We start from the raw sequence: 14020 nt of genomic DNA on the forward strand, positions 1-14020 counted from the left end.
GTGTGCAGGGTCATGCTGTGTCTGCAGGTGTGCAGGGTCATGCTGTGTCTGCAGGTGTGCAGGGTCATGCTGTGTCTGCAGATGTTTACGTCCATTGTGTCCCTACAGAAATGCTCCATGTTCCCTATCTGCACCCCTCACAAAAGGTTTCATTCCAGTCTCTCTCCTGGTTCCTGTGGGTTTTCTCAGGCCTTGGTGTTTTCGGGCTGGTAGACATATATATTGTTATTATTGTTTATAAGCACAACTGCACCCAGATTAGAGCCCATCATGACCTAGTGTTGTTTCATTATAATTAAATAACCTCTGCAGATGACTTCCAGAGAAGGTTGGATTCTGAGACTCTAGCTGAAATGAAATTTGAGAGCAGACACTGTCCATGCAGTAGTTGGTAGCTTTTGCACATCTGTTAAATACTGGGTTAGATTCTGGTTTAGCTGATCTGTAGTGGGGCTCATACATTTTTCTGTTAATCCAAATAATCATAGGGTACACCCAGTGTCAAAAGCCACTTAGAGGAACCATCAATTATGTTATTTATTATTGGCATCATGTTCGCTGATCATGGTATAATTAGCATCCTTTATTGAAGGCTTCTCACGTCTCAGACATTGGATTAAATCCTCTGTTCTTCTCATTTCCTCAGTACACGATAGGGCACGGAAGGTTAACAAAACTTTCCAGAGGGGGCAGAGCTGGAAGAGAGGACAGAGAAAAGTCCTCCAGGTCATCGGACCCCAGAACCATCACCTCACTTCCCTGAGCCCCAGTAGGAACTAAGAGCCTTTTGTCTTTCACATAAATTGACCTTGGCTTTCAAACTGTGTAACAAGCTGCTCACAAAGACAGAAAGTAGATCTGAGCATCCTTGAAACCTGCTATTTAGAGAAATTATAAACACGTCAAGATGAGTAACTGCATGTCTTCACTGCCAATAAATAAAACAGAGGGATGAGCTATGCCTCCTCCATGATGAGAGAGCACAGGTTGGCTTGTAGGGAGTACACAAGTTGTAAAACTGAGCTAATACTTAGATTTCTCCCAGAGTTACAAGATCAGGCCAAAAGCCATGCATTTGAGACATCTCTACATACCATTTTGTTAACAGCGCATTGACCATGTCTGTGATGCGCTTTGGAGGAGAGATTGGGGACCAGCGGGTTCTATGAACCTCTGTCCCTCAGGGAGCCTCTTTGCCCTGAGTTTTGTTACTGGGCTCTGGGCAATCACCACAGGCCCCTCTAGATGCAAGGGAAGCACATGAGCTTTGGTTCAGCACCAGACTCCCCAGCCCTGAGTGTGCTCAAACCCTCCTGATGATGCCCACCTTGCAGCCTGCAGTCCTCCTGTCCCAAGTGGCCTTCATCACCATTTCCTGTCATTTAAATCCAGGTGGTGTAAGCCTGACTCTTGCGCCACGCCAGTCATTCCTCTGAATTTCTCCCATTTAGTTACTCTGTTTAGATCTCAGCTGGCGTTATTTTTGCTTCACATAAATTGACCTTGGCTTTCAAACTGGGTAACAAGCTGCTCACAAAGACAGAAAGTAGATCTGAGCATCCGCAATGTTCCTTCCCAGCCTCAGCTGCTCAGTGCATTAAGGCAAGGTCTCCAACATCAAGTTAGCTAGAAAAGCCTGTGACTCATTTTTATACCTGCAGCTTGTCATAATGGTTCATGTCTTATATGAGGAAGCATTATCTTGCTATTATTAGATGGTGATACATCTGTACATACCATCATAAATGATGATCCCCACGCAGCCCCACCAGAGCTTATTAAAGATGTGTTATCATGACCGTAAAAATTGGAGTTTCAACCCAAGGTGTTTTCTTCATTATTATATTTTCATCATTGCATGGCTCTGTTTTAGTTCCTTGATGTTGATTTAGATTGGAACTTGTCTGTGCAGATCGAGTGTGTCTGCTTTGTTCTGTGCCAGACACTGTAGGAGTTTACTACCCCCAACAATGAAACTGAAGCTGCCTTTGGTGAATCCTGCCTTCGGGTCCAGAACTGATTAGGAGTGGTTTCATTTATAACTTGTTTGTTGTTGTCACTAGAATTCCTGAAACTTGGTGCTGATGAAGAAAAGAGGTTTATTTTAGCTTACAGAGGTAGAGGTCGAAACTCCCAGATCAGGTGATCCCATCGGATTGGTTTCTGCTAAGCACCTCACGATGGACAGGCATCACAAAGGCATGCATAGGGACTGACTGGCAAGAGAGGACCTCATTTCCTTTTATAGCAACCCACTCTGGAGGGAACAGTGGTTAATGCCTCCCTCAGCTGACCCCCTCCCCCTGATTATTCAACTATCACCCAGCAGACACTGCTCTTAAAGGTTCCGCCACCACACTGGAGACCAACCTCCAAAGGAGCTATGTCTGAAGGTTATCACTACTCAGTTGGGATGAAGGCACTTAGTGTGGCTTGACTTCAGAGACCTTGCCCCTCCCCGCCCTTCAAATGCAGCTGACCAATGGGCTGTCTCTTGTGGCTTGTGACTGAAGCCCTTTGACCATCCATCCCATCTCTGGCATGAGACTTCAATCAAGATCAGCTAAGTTAGACGCCCATGGAAAGCCCAGCCGAGTGTCGGAAGCCCATCCTCCATGATTTGGGGAGCGAGCAAGTCCTTCTGAGCATTTGTGTTGTTCTTAACCTTACATTTGACCTTTGTGTACCGGAAAACTTCTGCTGCTTTAGCTTTGAGAAAGTTTGGGAATTTGCGACTTTCACATATACTGATAATGTATCCAGGCATAATACCATTAAATACAAAGCACCATAATGTCTATTTGGATTTTAACAGCAGGGAAGTTCTAAGAAAAAGGCCTTAGTTGGAAATCCTTTAGAAATTCTTAATTTCCCTAAAGATGCCCATGCTTTCTGCAGAAGGAGGTATATGTAGCCCTTCCAGCCTTCTGTGAGAGCAGCCTGAGAGTTTTTATCAAACTGACTTTCTGCCTGTGCCAAGGAGAGCTACTCTGTTAGTATAATGCAGCTTTGAAGATTAATAAGTAACAGGACAGTCATACACACACACACACACATACACGTGTTTGTGTCTCTGATGACAATGTCAGGAAATTTGGTGATCTAAGATGACCTATGATCCTTGTCGGGTTTAGGTCTCCTGAGGAACTACCAAACGCACCTGGTGCTTTATTGGGGTGGAGGCTTAGCCTATGAGGCCCCCAGGTACCACTATCTGCTGATATTTCTTTAAACACTGTAAATTTAGCCCAGCTGTCTGTTATATACAGCAACACATAGGGAATGCAGAGAGGACCCAGAGGCTTGGAGTGTCCATCCCAGGATGCTGAGGTGTGCTAGTCACAGAGAGCACTTGAGTCTCAAGTGTTCCCCATACCAGAAACTATTGACACTTAACAAAAGAAATCAGCCTCCTGACCACAGGCTCCCAGAGTGACCAGTCCTCAAGTAGAAGAGGATTGGGAGGAAAAGCCATCACAGGTATGATAGGGGTCCTGAAGGGAGGCACCCTTCAGTTCCCAGGATTAGGAGAGTTCACCGACTAGGGACAGCATGTCCTTGAAGACAGGGAGAGACCTTCAGCCCTCAGGTTTGGTATCAATATGTTACAATGTATAAAACAGTCCATTCGACTGTTGAGATGGCTCAGCAGGCAGAGATGCATGCTGTGTAAGCCCAAGGGCCTGAGGTTGAGCCCTGGAACCCATAAACAAGAGAACTGGCTCTGTGGCATTGTCCTCTGACCTCCACCTGACATGTAGGTGCCCCAGCATGCGTGCACATACCCCCACCCGCACACTAGTAAGTTTTTAAAATATAAAAATGAAAGCAGTTCATAGAAAGGAGGCTAAACTGAATTTCCCTTCAGAAGACAGCCACGATGAATCCCTGGGGGAGAGAATTTGGAGAGTGTTATTAGGATTCTCAAGAGGAACTGAATTGATAGAATGAATATATATATATATATATATATATATATATATATACACAGAGAGACACACAAACACATATATATCATATATCACACATATATATATACCATTTTCCATATATATACATACATACCATGTTTATATGATATATATAATATTTATTCTATATATATTATTCCTACAATGATTTATTGGGGAGGCTTACATGCTGTAGTCCAACTATTCCAACAATAGCTCTCTCTTGATAGAAAGTCCAAGAGTCCAGTAGTTATTCAGTCCACGAGGCTAGATGTCTCAGCTGGTCTTACAGTATCTATTGGAACTCCAAAGAGGCAGGCTGCAGTGCCAGTGAATGAATGAACTTGCCAGTGAGAGTGAGGACAAGCAGGCAAAGAGCAAGTGCTTCCTCCTTGTGTTCTTTATATAGTCTGCCACCAGAAGGCGTGGCCCAGATTTAAGGTGGATCTTCCGATCCGAAAAGATCCAGATTTAGGGTAAGTCTTCCCACTCAAATGACTCAATCAAGGATTCCTCACTGGTGTTCCTAGCTGCTTGGGCTTTAGTTAATCCCAAATGTAGTCAATTTTGCCAGCCAAGAAAAGCCATCACAGAGTGCAAGTACTGTGCTGGGATCTTGCAGGGACAACCTTCAGATCCCTAGCACAAAGGGAGTTTCTGACTCTCACAGGTTTTCAGAGGAGGCAGGGAAGAGGTTCCATGTGACATAGTCTGTGTGACCCCTGACATGGAAGAAGGCTCTAGACATAAATTTACAATGGAAGGTTCTCTCAGGCTGGGTTATCATGAGAGCTGGGCCCTAGCAGCTGAAACAAGAGGGAAAAAACTGGAAGGCCACAGTGCAGGCAGCTTCCTTGTCAAATGTCCAGGAACTGAAGGGTTGTGGCCTGATTTCTGGGCAAGAGAGGGGGGCAGGTAGAGGGGTCTCTGACCTAACAGACACAGAAATACATCCCTGCATTTGTTTAAATACAAATCAGTTGTTGATACTTACTAAGCACGTTTGCAAGCCAGCATGCGCAAAGTCATAAAAATAGAGTTCAGGCTAGGTGTATCAGGCGCGATCCACCTAACAAAAGGATTATATTGAACTAATTTGGAAGGACTAGAAAAATAGAGGGAAAATGTAGGCACAGCGGTTCAGTCTTGGTAATGAGCCTCTGCCTAGACTGATGGCCAACTTTGACATCCCCATCAATACAGTGTACAGTGGAAAGCCAAAGAGGTGAGCTCTAATGCCAGGGAAGAAATGGGCTTGCCAGTGAGAGTGAGAGCAAGCAGGCATGTCGTTTATATAAGGTGACACCAGAAGGAGTGGCCCAGATTTGAGGCAGGTCATCCCACCTCAGTCGGGGGGGGGTGTCAGATCCCTTTGCCCATGTGTGGCTAGGTCAGGGTTGTAAGCACTAAATGGCACCTCCAGCCACCAGTCACCACTGTCACAGTCAGAATGGGGACAGGAGCTGCATCAAGACCAGAAGCAGAGCCCTTCCTTCTGACTGCACATTTGCTCCCTAAACCCAAGCAGCTCTACACCGGCAAAAGAGCCTGAGAAATGCAACATCTATCACTGGTCCCTGGCATGCAGAAGGCTCAGAAAAGCAGGCATTATCTGGCCCAGACAGCGTTCCAAGTATTTTAGAAAATGTGAATAGGCATCTATTTTTAATTAATCCTATATAAATACAGGATATAGAAATCCTTTCAGACTGCTGCTCTTATGGAGGAGTAAGAGAGAGAACCAGTTTTATAATCAAGAAAATAAGTGGATTTAAAGACAATTTGGGCCGGACAGTGGTGGCACATGCCTTTAATCCCAGCACTTAGGAGGCAGAGGCGGAAGATTTCTGAGTTCAAGGCCATCCTGGTCTACAGAGTGAGTTCCAGGACAGCCAGGGCTATACAGAGAAACCCTGTCTCGAAAAACCAAAAGAAGACATTTTGGCGCATTTAAATTCATACAACGAAAAGGAAGCCACTGCACCTTGTTAAGAGGACCACTCTTGCCAGGGCCATGTGCCTGTCCCAGCGCTTGAAAACAAGTTCTCCTGTGTGAGATTTTATATCTGACACTCCTTGTTTCTTTTCTAAAGCAAAGCGTTGGCCTTTCTGGTAACAATCTGTTTGCTTTCTAAGTTTCTTTGTACATTTTCCTAGATGTGTTTGTTACATGTCTAACTCCAGTGGGCAATTACTCTAGATAATGTTACATATGATTTTAGAATTATTATAGAATTAGAATCATGCCCTTGAGAACTGGAATTAATAATAAAAATCCTCTAATATATCAGGTTTAGATTGTCCCAGAAAACTTTTAAGAATTAAATATTGGTTTCTGTATAGCTCGCTGCAAGTAGAACTATAAAGCTAAGTCTGCTGGATGATTGGCAGGTGATCATCATAGCACTGACATGTCATACTCACACCTAATAGATTAACCTAACAGCATCATCTGTAGGATGTCCGTATTCATAGTATACTAGGAATCCGATCCCCTGCAAGCATTTAAACTGACAAAAAAAATACACACAGACCAATGTATATAAACATGCATGGGATCCATTTTCTAACTTTGTGTGAGGCATATGTAAACTAAACTCTTGGAAAGGTGGTTGCTGTATTAGACAGTCCATGTTTTGAAGATGAACCTCCCTGGGTATCTTCATGTGTATTTCTTTGTTTCTCCAGTTTGACCTTGTCTGCGGCAATGCCTGGATGTTGGACCTCACCCAAGCCATCCTGAACCTTGGCTTCCTGGCTGGGGCTTTTACCTTGGGCTATGCAGCAGACAGGTAGGTGTGGGTAAGATAACCGATTTGTTTACTATTCCATGTCGCCTGTGTATGGAGAGAGAAACTCTTTCTACCAACTACATTCAATTTCTTATTTCACCACCCACAACGTTCACACTGGTTTGGTTCTACTAATTCTTTCTGTCTCAAACTTCCTTTCCTTGTTCCTTGGTAGGGAAGGTGCCCATGTGGGTCAGAGAGCACCCTGGTAAAAGCCGCGACCTGAGGGCAGTGACGTCATGGTTCAGGTGACAGATGAGGGGTGGTGTTAGGATGCTCAAAGCACCCCAGTGGTTAGGGTTTGGTTAATTCAGTGATGGAGTCTGCTATTCTACATCTTTCTCACTCACTCATTTTTTTCATTAATTATTGTATTTTATTCTGCAGATTGTGTTAAACTCTGAAGAGATTTTTTTTTATCAAATCTCTTTATTTCAGAATGAGAATTATTCGGGGATTTTTTTTTCATGCACATTTCAATTCTTTCCTCGGTGGCTCCGGTTTGGACCTGGGTCACATTCTTCTGAATTTCATTTATGTTAGTTTCAGTTTCTAGTTTGTCTTTTTTTTGGTTTTAGACAGGGTCTCAGTTTCTAGTTTGTCTTTTTAGACAGGGTCTCACTGCGTTTATTAGATGAGACTCAAACTCACAATCCCCCAGCCTCTGTCTCCTGATTGCTGGAATTGTAGGCATGCCACATTATGCCAGCTATTTTTACTGTAACTTCCATTTTTTTAAGTTGGGTTTTGCTTGTGCATTTTATCCTGCATGATCAATACACATATCTCCTAAAATAACTCCTTGTAGGAGAAGACCCCAGCTCTCATCAGGGGCTGAGGGCCCTCCTTTGTAGCTCACTTAGTCCTTTGGAGTGAATGAGTCAGACGTGAGAGTGGCAGCTGTAACCCTGCCTCATATCAGCAATGACCACTTTTGCATGTCTTCCCTTCCTCAGAGTGTGTCTGTGATTTGTATTCCTTAAGGAACGGATGAGAGGTACGTTAACAAATAGGCACATACCTGTCAGGAGACCGAGCGGCGGGGACTGAGAGTGAGAGCAAGAATCTGCATCAGGGCTTCCACGTGTGGAGTTTACAGAGTTTATGTCATCATCACGCAGACCTAACGATCATGAGGCTGAGCAAGCTGAAAAGTCAGTAGCCCTTCCCACATAGGAGGTCACGTGGCAAACTGCTGCTCCCCAAGTTGGAGAGCTAGGCAGACCCAAGTAACTAGCACTTAGTGGGGCAGAGGCTCCTGGGTAATGAAAACCTGACCTGAATTGCTGGAGGGTTGGAGGCTTAGCATGTGAACAGCTCTGAGAGTGAAAGCCCTAGGAGATGGCACAGGTGTAAGTCAGTTGTATTGAACAGGAATTCGGAGAGGCGGGAAGGGGCAAGGGGAGGGAGGCAGGAGGGCGGACAGAAGGAAAAAGCAAAATCCAAGGGGGCTTTAGTCATCACACTCCCTGGAACCGCAGTTACAGATGTTTGTGAACTCCGGTGTGGGTGCTGGGATTCGAACCCAGATCCCCTGGAAGAGCAGCAAGTGCTCTTCTCTGCTGAGCCATCTTTTTATCTCCATGTTCATGATGTAAGTCTGCCAGGTTTTCATTCTGACTATCTATAGCGATAACTCCATGCTTCTGTTCATAGTAAATTATCATGCTAATAACCAAAGTAGAACTCATTAATACCAGGCGGGGCAAACTTCACAAGGAATACACAGATTCATTATAATTATTCAACAAGACACAACAATCTTTAACATATATGTGCCTAACAACAGAGTTTCAAAATTCAGGATGCAAAAACTGACAGAGCCATAAGGAGAAACATATGAGTTCCTCATTGCAGAGACTTTGTATCTAAAATGTAAAAATCCAACCAACAGAATATTACAACCAAGATATAACTTAATTCAACAGCACCACCAATCAATTGGATACATTGAGCACCAATAGCAAAATGCAGGTTTTTCTCAAACACATAACAGACATTAATAAAGTTAATATTCTGGGCTATAAAATAATTTTAGTGAAATTAAAGGAATAGAAAGTCTTACCACATTTGATCTTTGTCTCTAAGGAATTAAACCATAAATCTGTAACAGGAGTCTGGAAGTCCCCACAATACTTAAAAATTAAGCATTGTACATCTGCTGAAACAGAGAAGAGATCGCAAGGGAAATGTGGAGTATTTTAAACCCAGTGAAGATAAATAAAAAACAACTTACCAGATTTTATGGGTACAGAAAATCAATGCAGAAGGGGGGTTATACATTCGAATGTTTACTAGGACGTAAGCTTTATCTAAAACTCATCATTTAAGTTTATACACTGAATAGCAACAACAAAGATGACCAAATCAATCCAAAGAAAACAGAAGAAAATTAATGATATAAATCAGAACAAAAAGTCAAATTGAAAACAGTAAGTCAATAGAGAACATTAATAGAGTCAAAAGTTGGGTCTTTAGAAAACCTTAGTAACATTTTAGCTAAGCCAACTAAGAGACAAAAATAGGACTCAAATTAATGATGCCTTAAAATGGCTTCAAATCCCATAAACCTTAAAATGATAATAAGGGAACAATAGAAACAATCTTATGGCCCCAGACTTGACACCCAAGATCAAGCAGGCCTGCTCCTTGAAAGACATAACCCACCCAAATTTACATAAGCACTAGATCACTTTAATAGGCCAATGCCCATTAAATAAATAGAGTCAATAATTAACCTTCCCAAACAGGAAGCGCCGGGTTCAGATTTGGACCAGGTAAATTCTACCACATAGACAATGAATTACACCCAGTGCTTCTTTCAGATGATAAACATAGGGGAAGCACATCCTAACTTATTCTGTAAAGTCAGTCTTACCTTACTGCCCAAACCAGTGAACATATTAGGAGAAAAATAAAACATTAGCTTTCAAAAACAGAGATGCAAAAACACGGGTCAAAGTTTGGAGAAATGGCTCAGTGGTTAATAGCACTGGCTGCTCTTCCAAAGGACCCAGGTTCAATTCCCACTACACATAGGACAGCACAGTATCTGTAACTCGGTTCTAGGGGATCAGGTGCCCTCTTCTGGCCTCTGCAGGCACTGCACACACATAATGCAGAGATACATTCAGACAAAACACTCAAACACATAACAATTTTAAAACCAAATAAATACAGGATAATATACTATATAATATATTAGCAAGCATGTAGAACCACAGAAACTGTTGTTCATTGCTGGTGGGACACATAATGGCACAGAAGAGGGGAAGCAGGTTTGTCAGTTTCTTGCAAAACTAAATGCTCTAGAAATTACAGTTTTGGTATTTATCCAACAAAGCTAAAAATGTACAGCCACACATAAACACTTGCTTGAAGCTTACAGCAGACTTATGTGTAATTACCAGCATCTGGAGAAGCTAAGATGTTCTGCAGTAGGTATATAGAACATTCTAGAAAGTTGCCAAGTATGGAGACAGTGGGAAAGCCTGTGGCCTGAAACCCTAGTGTGAACTGCAGCCTTGGTTAATGATACCTGTAATGATGTCCTCTTTAGCTTATTAACTGTTACAGGTGCATCACTCAGTGGCGGTGATGGAGATAAGCCACGCATGTGTGACAGGAGAGGCGGTCCGTGGGAACGCTGTATTTTTCTGTTTAAATTCTGTTCAAACCCAAAACTGCTTTAAAAAAAAATAAAGTTGACTTTTAAAACATATTGGTAAATTAAGACTGCTTCTGTCTCTGCCCTTGATGCAAAAATGCAGAAGAATGTTGTTGCAGATATTTGTAAGGAAAACTGCAGACAACGAAAGTTCTCACGGGTCACTGACAATGAACTCCCATAAGCCAGTCATCTGTTACAACTACAAGGAACTGGTTTGTGCCAGACTGGGGAAGCCAACCACAGTACCCTGTCACTTTGTCTGAGCTATTTAACTATAGTTCTATAACTCATGAAAAAAAAAAAAAAAAAACAATACCAACACACATTGATTAGGAACCTTATAATTAGAATTCTCTTTGTTCCTTACCCCTTGAGCTAGAAAATGGGGGTGGGTAGGAAGCAAACAGAACAGGAGTCTTAAGGAGCTCAGGAGTTTGCGCAAGGTCATGACTGGCGACTGGACGGGACAGGGTTGAAACGGAGAGTTCGGTAATGTGCCAGGGCTGTTTCATCCTGTCTCCTCCCCCTCCCTGAGACTCCACCCACAAAATGACCACACCAGTCAGGACCAGGCCAGCAGGGAAACTGTGTTCAAGAGCAGCATTGCAGAGGAGGTCACCACCGGGGAATCTTTAGTCTCAAAGACATGTGGGCTGTTAATTTTATAATGTCACCCTGGAGACATGTTCTTTTTCTCTGAGTTCATAGGTGGTATTATCAATGTGGTTTATTGCAATGGTAAGTTACAGAGAACATGTTTTCCTTTGAACATTTGGCTTCTTTTTGCATGCTGTGTAATTCTGTCTCCATTACGTTGATGATGGTGTTTAAGGTTCTCTTCTCTCTCTCCTCAAGATATGGCAGGCTCATCATTTACTTAATATCCTGTTTCGGCGTTGGCGTCACAGGAGTCGTGGTGGCATTCGCGCCAAATTTTTCTGTGTTTGTGATCTTCCGCTTTCTACAAGGAGTGTTTGGAAAGGGGGCCTGGATGACTTGCTTCGTGATTGGTAAGACTTGTATAGCTGCAACCACTCCTCTGTGTGGCAATTAGCGTGGGGGGAGGGGTCTAGCTCAGCTTCCCCTAACTCTAAATCTTGGACACCTCCTTGCAGCAATTCCACAAGTGGGACAAGGGCTTGGGGTGGGATTCTGGTTGCGTCCAGAGACGGGGATGCTGTTTTAAATTGGGAACCAGACACAGAATATAAAACGCTGCCCCCTACTTGTGTTCCTTTGATCCACGCTGTTCCCTTTGACTCTAATTCGAATCCAAACCAGTCACCTACTTCAAGTGGTGGAGGATTTATGACCAAGGAAGCGAGGGAGGTCCTCTGATATCATCGTCCCAGACGTCTGGACTTCCAATCCCTCCCATGACTACTGTATAAGACCCTAGCAGGAGTGTTTTAGATGCCTGCAGCAAAGCTCTTTTTATGATGGGAAAAGAAGAGAGGGTACCAGGAGGGACTGTGAGTCACTGGCTAGAACGGAGAGATTACTGAAGTATGTGGCATTTTTAACACAAGCCAAGTCTGCGGATGTTTGAAATTGTGATGTTAGGGCAGTCGCAAGGCAGTGAGTATGCCTCGGATAACTGAGAACAACAATAACAACAATAGCAACTGGTGGGAAGGAGCAGAGGCGGTCAGGATTCCAGCAACAAAATTTCCCAGGTGGATTTTAGAGATCTGTCACATCTATGAAGAGTCAAACTATGGGATTCCTTATCTAAACGGTCTTATGATGGAAAGCCCTGGCTATCTGGTGACCATGGTAACTGCTCCAGAAAGACTCTACTGTAAAAATCCTTAGGGCTATGGTGATAACATTGAGCTAGCTTGCTATGTTTATTTTGATACTTACATTGACCCTCACAACAGCCATGTCGAGGTGTCCTGAAACCAGCATAGATTTATGGCCCTTCTCAATCATAACCGGAGGGCGCTGGCTTGGGATCCTGAGGATAAAGGCAAAGAAGGTACATGTAAGGAACTGGGAAAGCCATCGCCAGCACTTCTGCACAGGTGGAAGCCTCCATGTCCTCATATTCTAGAACATTCCAGTAATGCTGAGAGCTAATTTTTTTAAAACGGGTGTCAAGTCTGTTTGCTTTGATGCTGAGAACTTCCCTAATCTCTTGTGTCTGTTTCCTTCCAGTGACGGAAATAGTTGGTTCAAAACAAAGGAGGATTGTGGGAATCGTGATCCAGATGTTCTTCACCCTCGGGATCATCATTCTTCCTGGGATTGCCTACTTCACACCCAGCTGGCAGGGCATCCAGCTAGCCATCTCTCTGCCCAGCTTTCTCTTCCTCCTCTACTACTGGTAATGGGATTTTGGTCATTATTGTATCTATCCTATGGCACATGAACATACGGTCCAAAGCAGCGTGCAAAAGAAGGCAATGCAGGGGATTTCCTGAATCTCCAGAAGGCCCATGGCTTAGAGCATCACTAGAGAATTTTGACAGCCTAGAGAGATTATTGGCTGCTTGATTGACAGTTGTCACTACAAACAGTAAAATGGCCCAATACCAAATTCCAGCTTAAGTGGTTGTGTTATCATTTATCCTTTTGCAATGCTTTCATCAGAACTATGAGATAACAGCCTCAGTATTTCAACATGCAGATGAAAGGATATAAGGATCAATTAAGCAAATTAACATTCTTTGATGAATGAGATGTTAAGAGTGTCCGAGAATTAAATTATCAAGATGGTCCACATATATGCATTTGACGCTTACCAGGGTGAATATAACTTATTCCCCTCACTGAATTTTAATATATGGGTAAGCCAGGCCCCATGACTCACTAGTCCATAGTCCATTTCATATTTGTAATCATAGACACGGGAATGTAGGATTCCCTGATCTTGCAAAACCTATGCACCATGGAGAATTTTTAATAGCCAAATTATCAAATTTTTGCCATTCCATGTAAATTTGCAAAGAAATTCAATTCTGAGACCTAGCCTAACTTGTAAGCTAATCATTGCAAGATCTTTTTAACCAGAAAAACTTCCAAGCTTCTGGGATTCCTAGCCTAACTAAAGAGTCATCTCTCTCACCAGGGTGGTCCCTGAGTCTCCCCGCTGGCTGATCACCCGGAAGCAAGGAGAGAAAGCCTTGCAGATCCTGAGGCGTGTGGCTAAGTGCAATGGGAAACACCTCTCATCAAATTACTCAGAGGTAACACTAATTCGTCACTGGTAGTAAACTGTTAAGTTGGGTGAATTAATTCTTTACACTTCTGTGCTTAATGCTCCTTCACACACACACACACACACACACACACACACACACACACACACACACACACACATTGGCCTGAACCAGTTTTAGTTGAGGTAAATTGATCATCTCAGCCACATTTTAATAGTTACTCTGGGGTACTTGAACTAGTATTCTTTACTGTAGATGTGTACTGTCTCCTCATTCACACTGGTTATAACAGCTCGACATCTGGGTCTTCCCAATGGACCAGGTTCTGCTGCTGATATTACGCTTCTGTTTCTTTCCCTGCCATCCCTGATGTTTGGGATTGAGCCTGGAGTCTCACCCTTGCCAGGCAAGCTCTCTACCACTGAGCCATCTCTGTGACCTGAA

At 43.3% G+C, this 14020-nt stretch overlaps 1 protein-coding gene across 1 annotated transcript in view; it reads left to right on the forward strand.

The window, feature by feature from the left end:
• The window catches only part of Slc22a3 (solute carrier family 22 member 3), an 87976-nt gene that overhangs the window by 38419 nt on the left and 35537 nt on the right, over positions 1-14020 (forward strand). Inside the window, exons 2-5 of the mRNA XM_021186320.1 lie at positions 6639-6742; positions 11268-11422; positions 12573-12741; positions 13486-13603. Of these exons, the coding sequence (XP_021041979.1) occupies positions 6639-6742; positions 11268-11422; positions 12573-12741; positions 13486-13603 (546 nt within the window). The remainder of the gene's footprint in view (positions 1-6638; positions 6743-11267; positions 11423-12572; positions 12742-13485; positions 13604-14020) is intronic.

This window comes from Mus caroli, chromosome 17, assembly GCF_900094665.2.
Source record: "Mus caroli chromosome 17, CAROLI_EIJ_v1.1, whole genome shotgun sequence".
Lineage (NCBI taxonomy): Eukaryota > Metazoa > Chordata > Mammalia > Rodentia > Muridae > Mus > Mus caroli.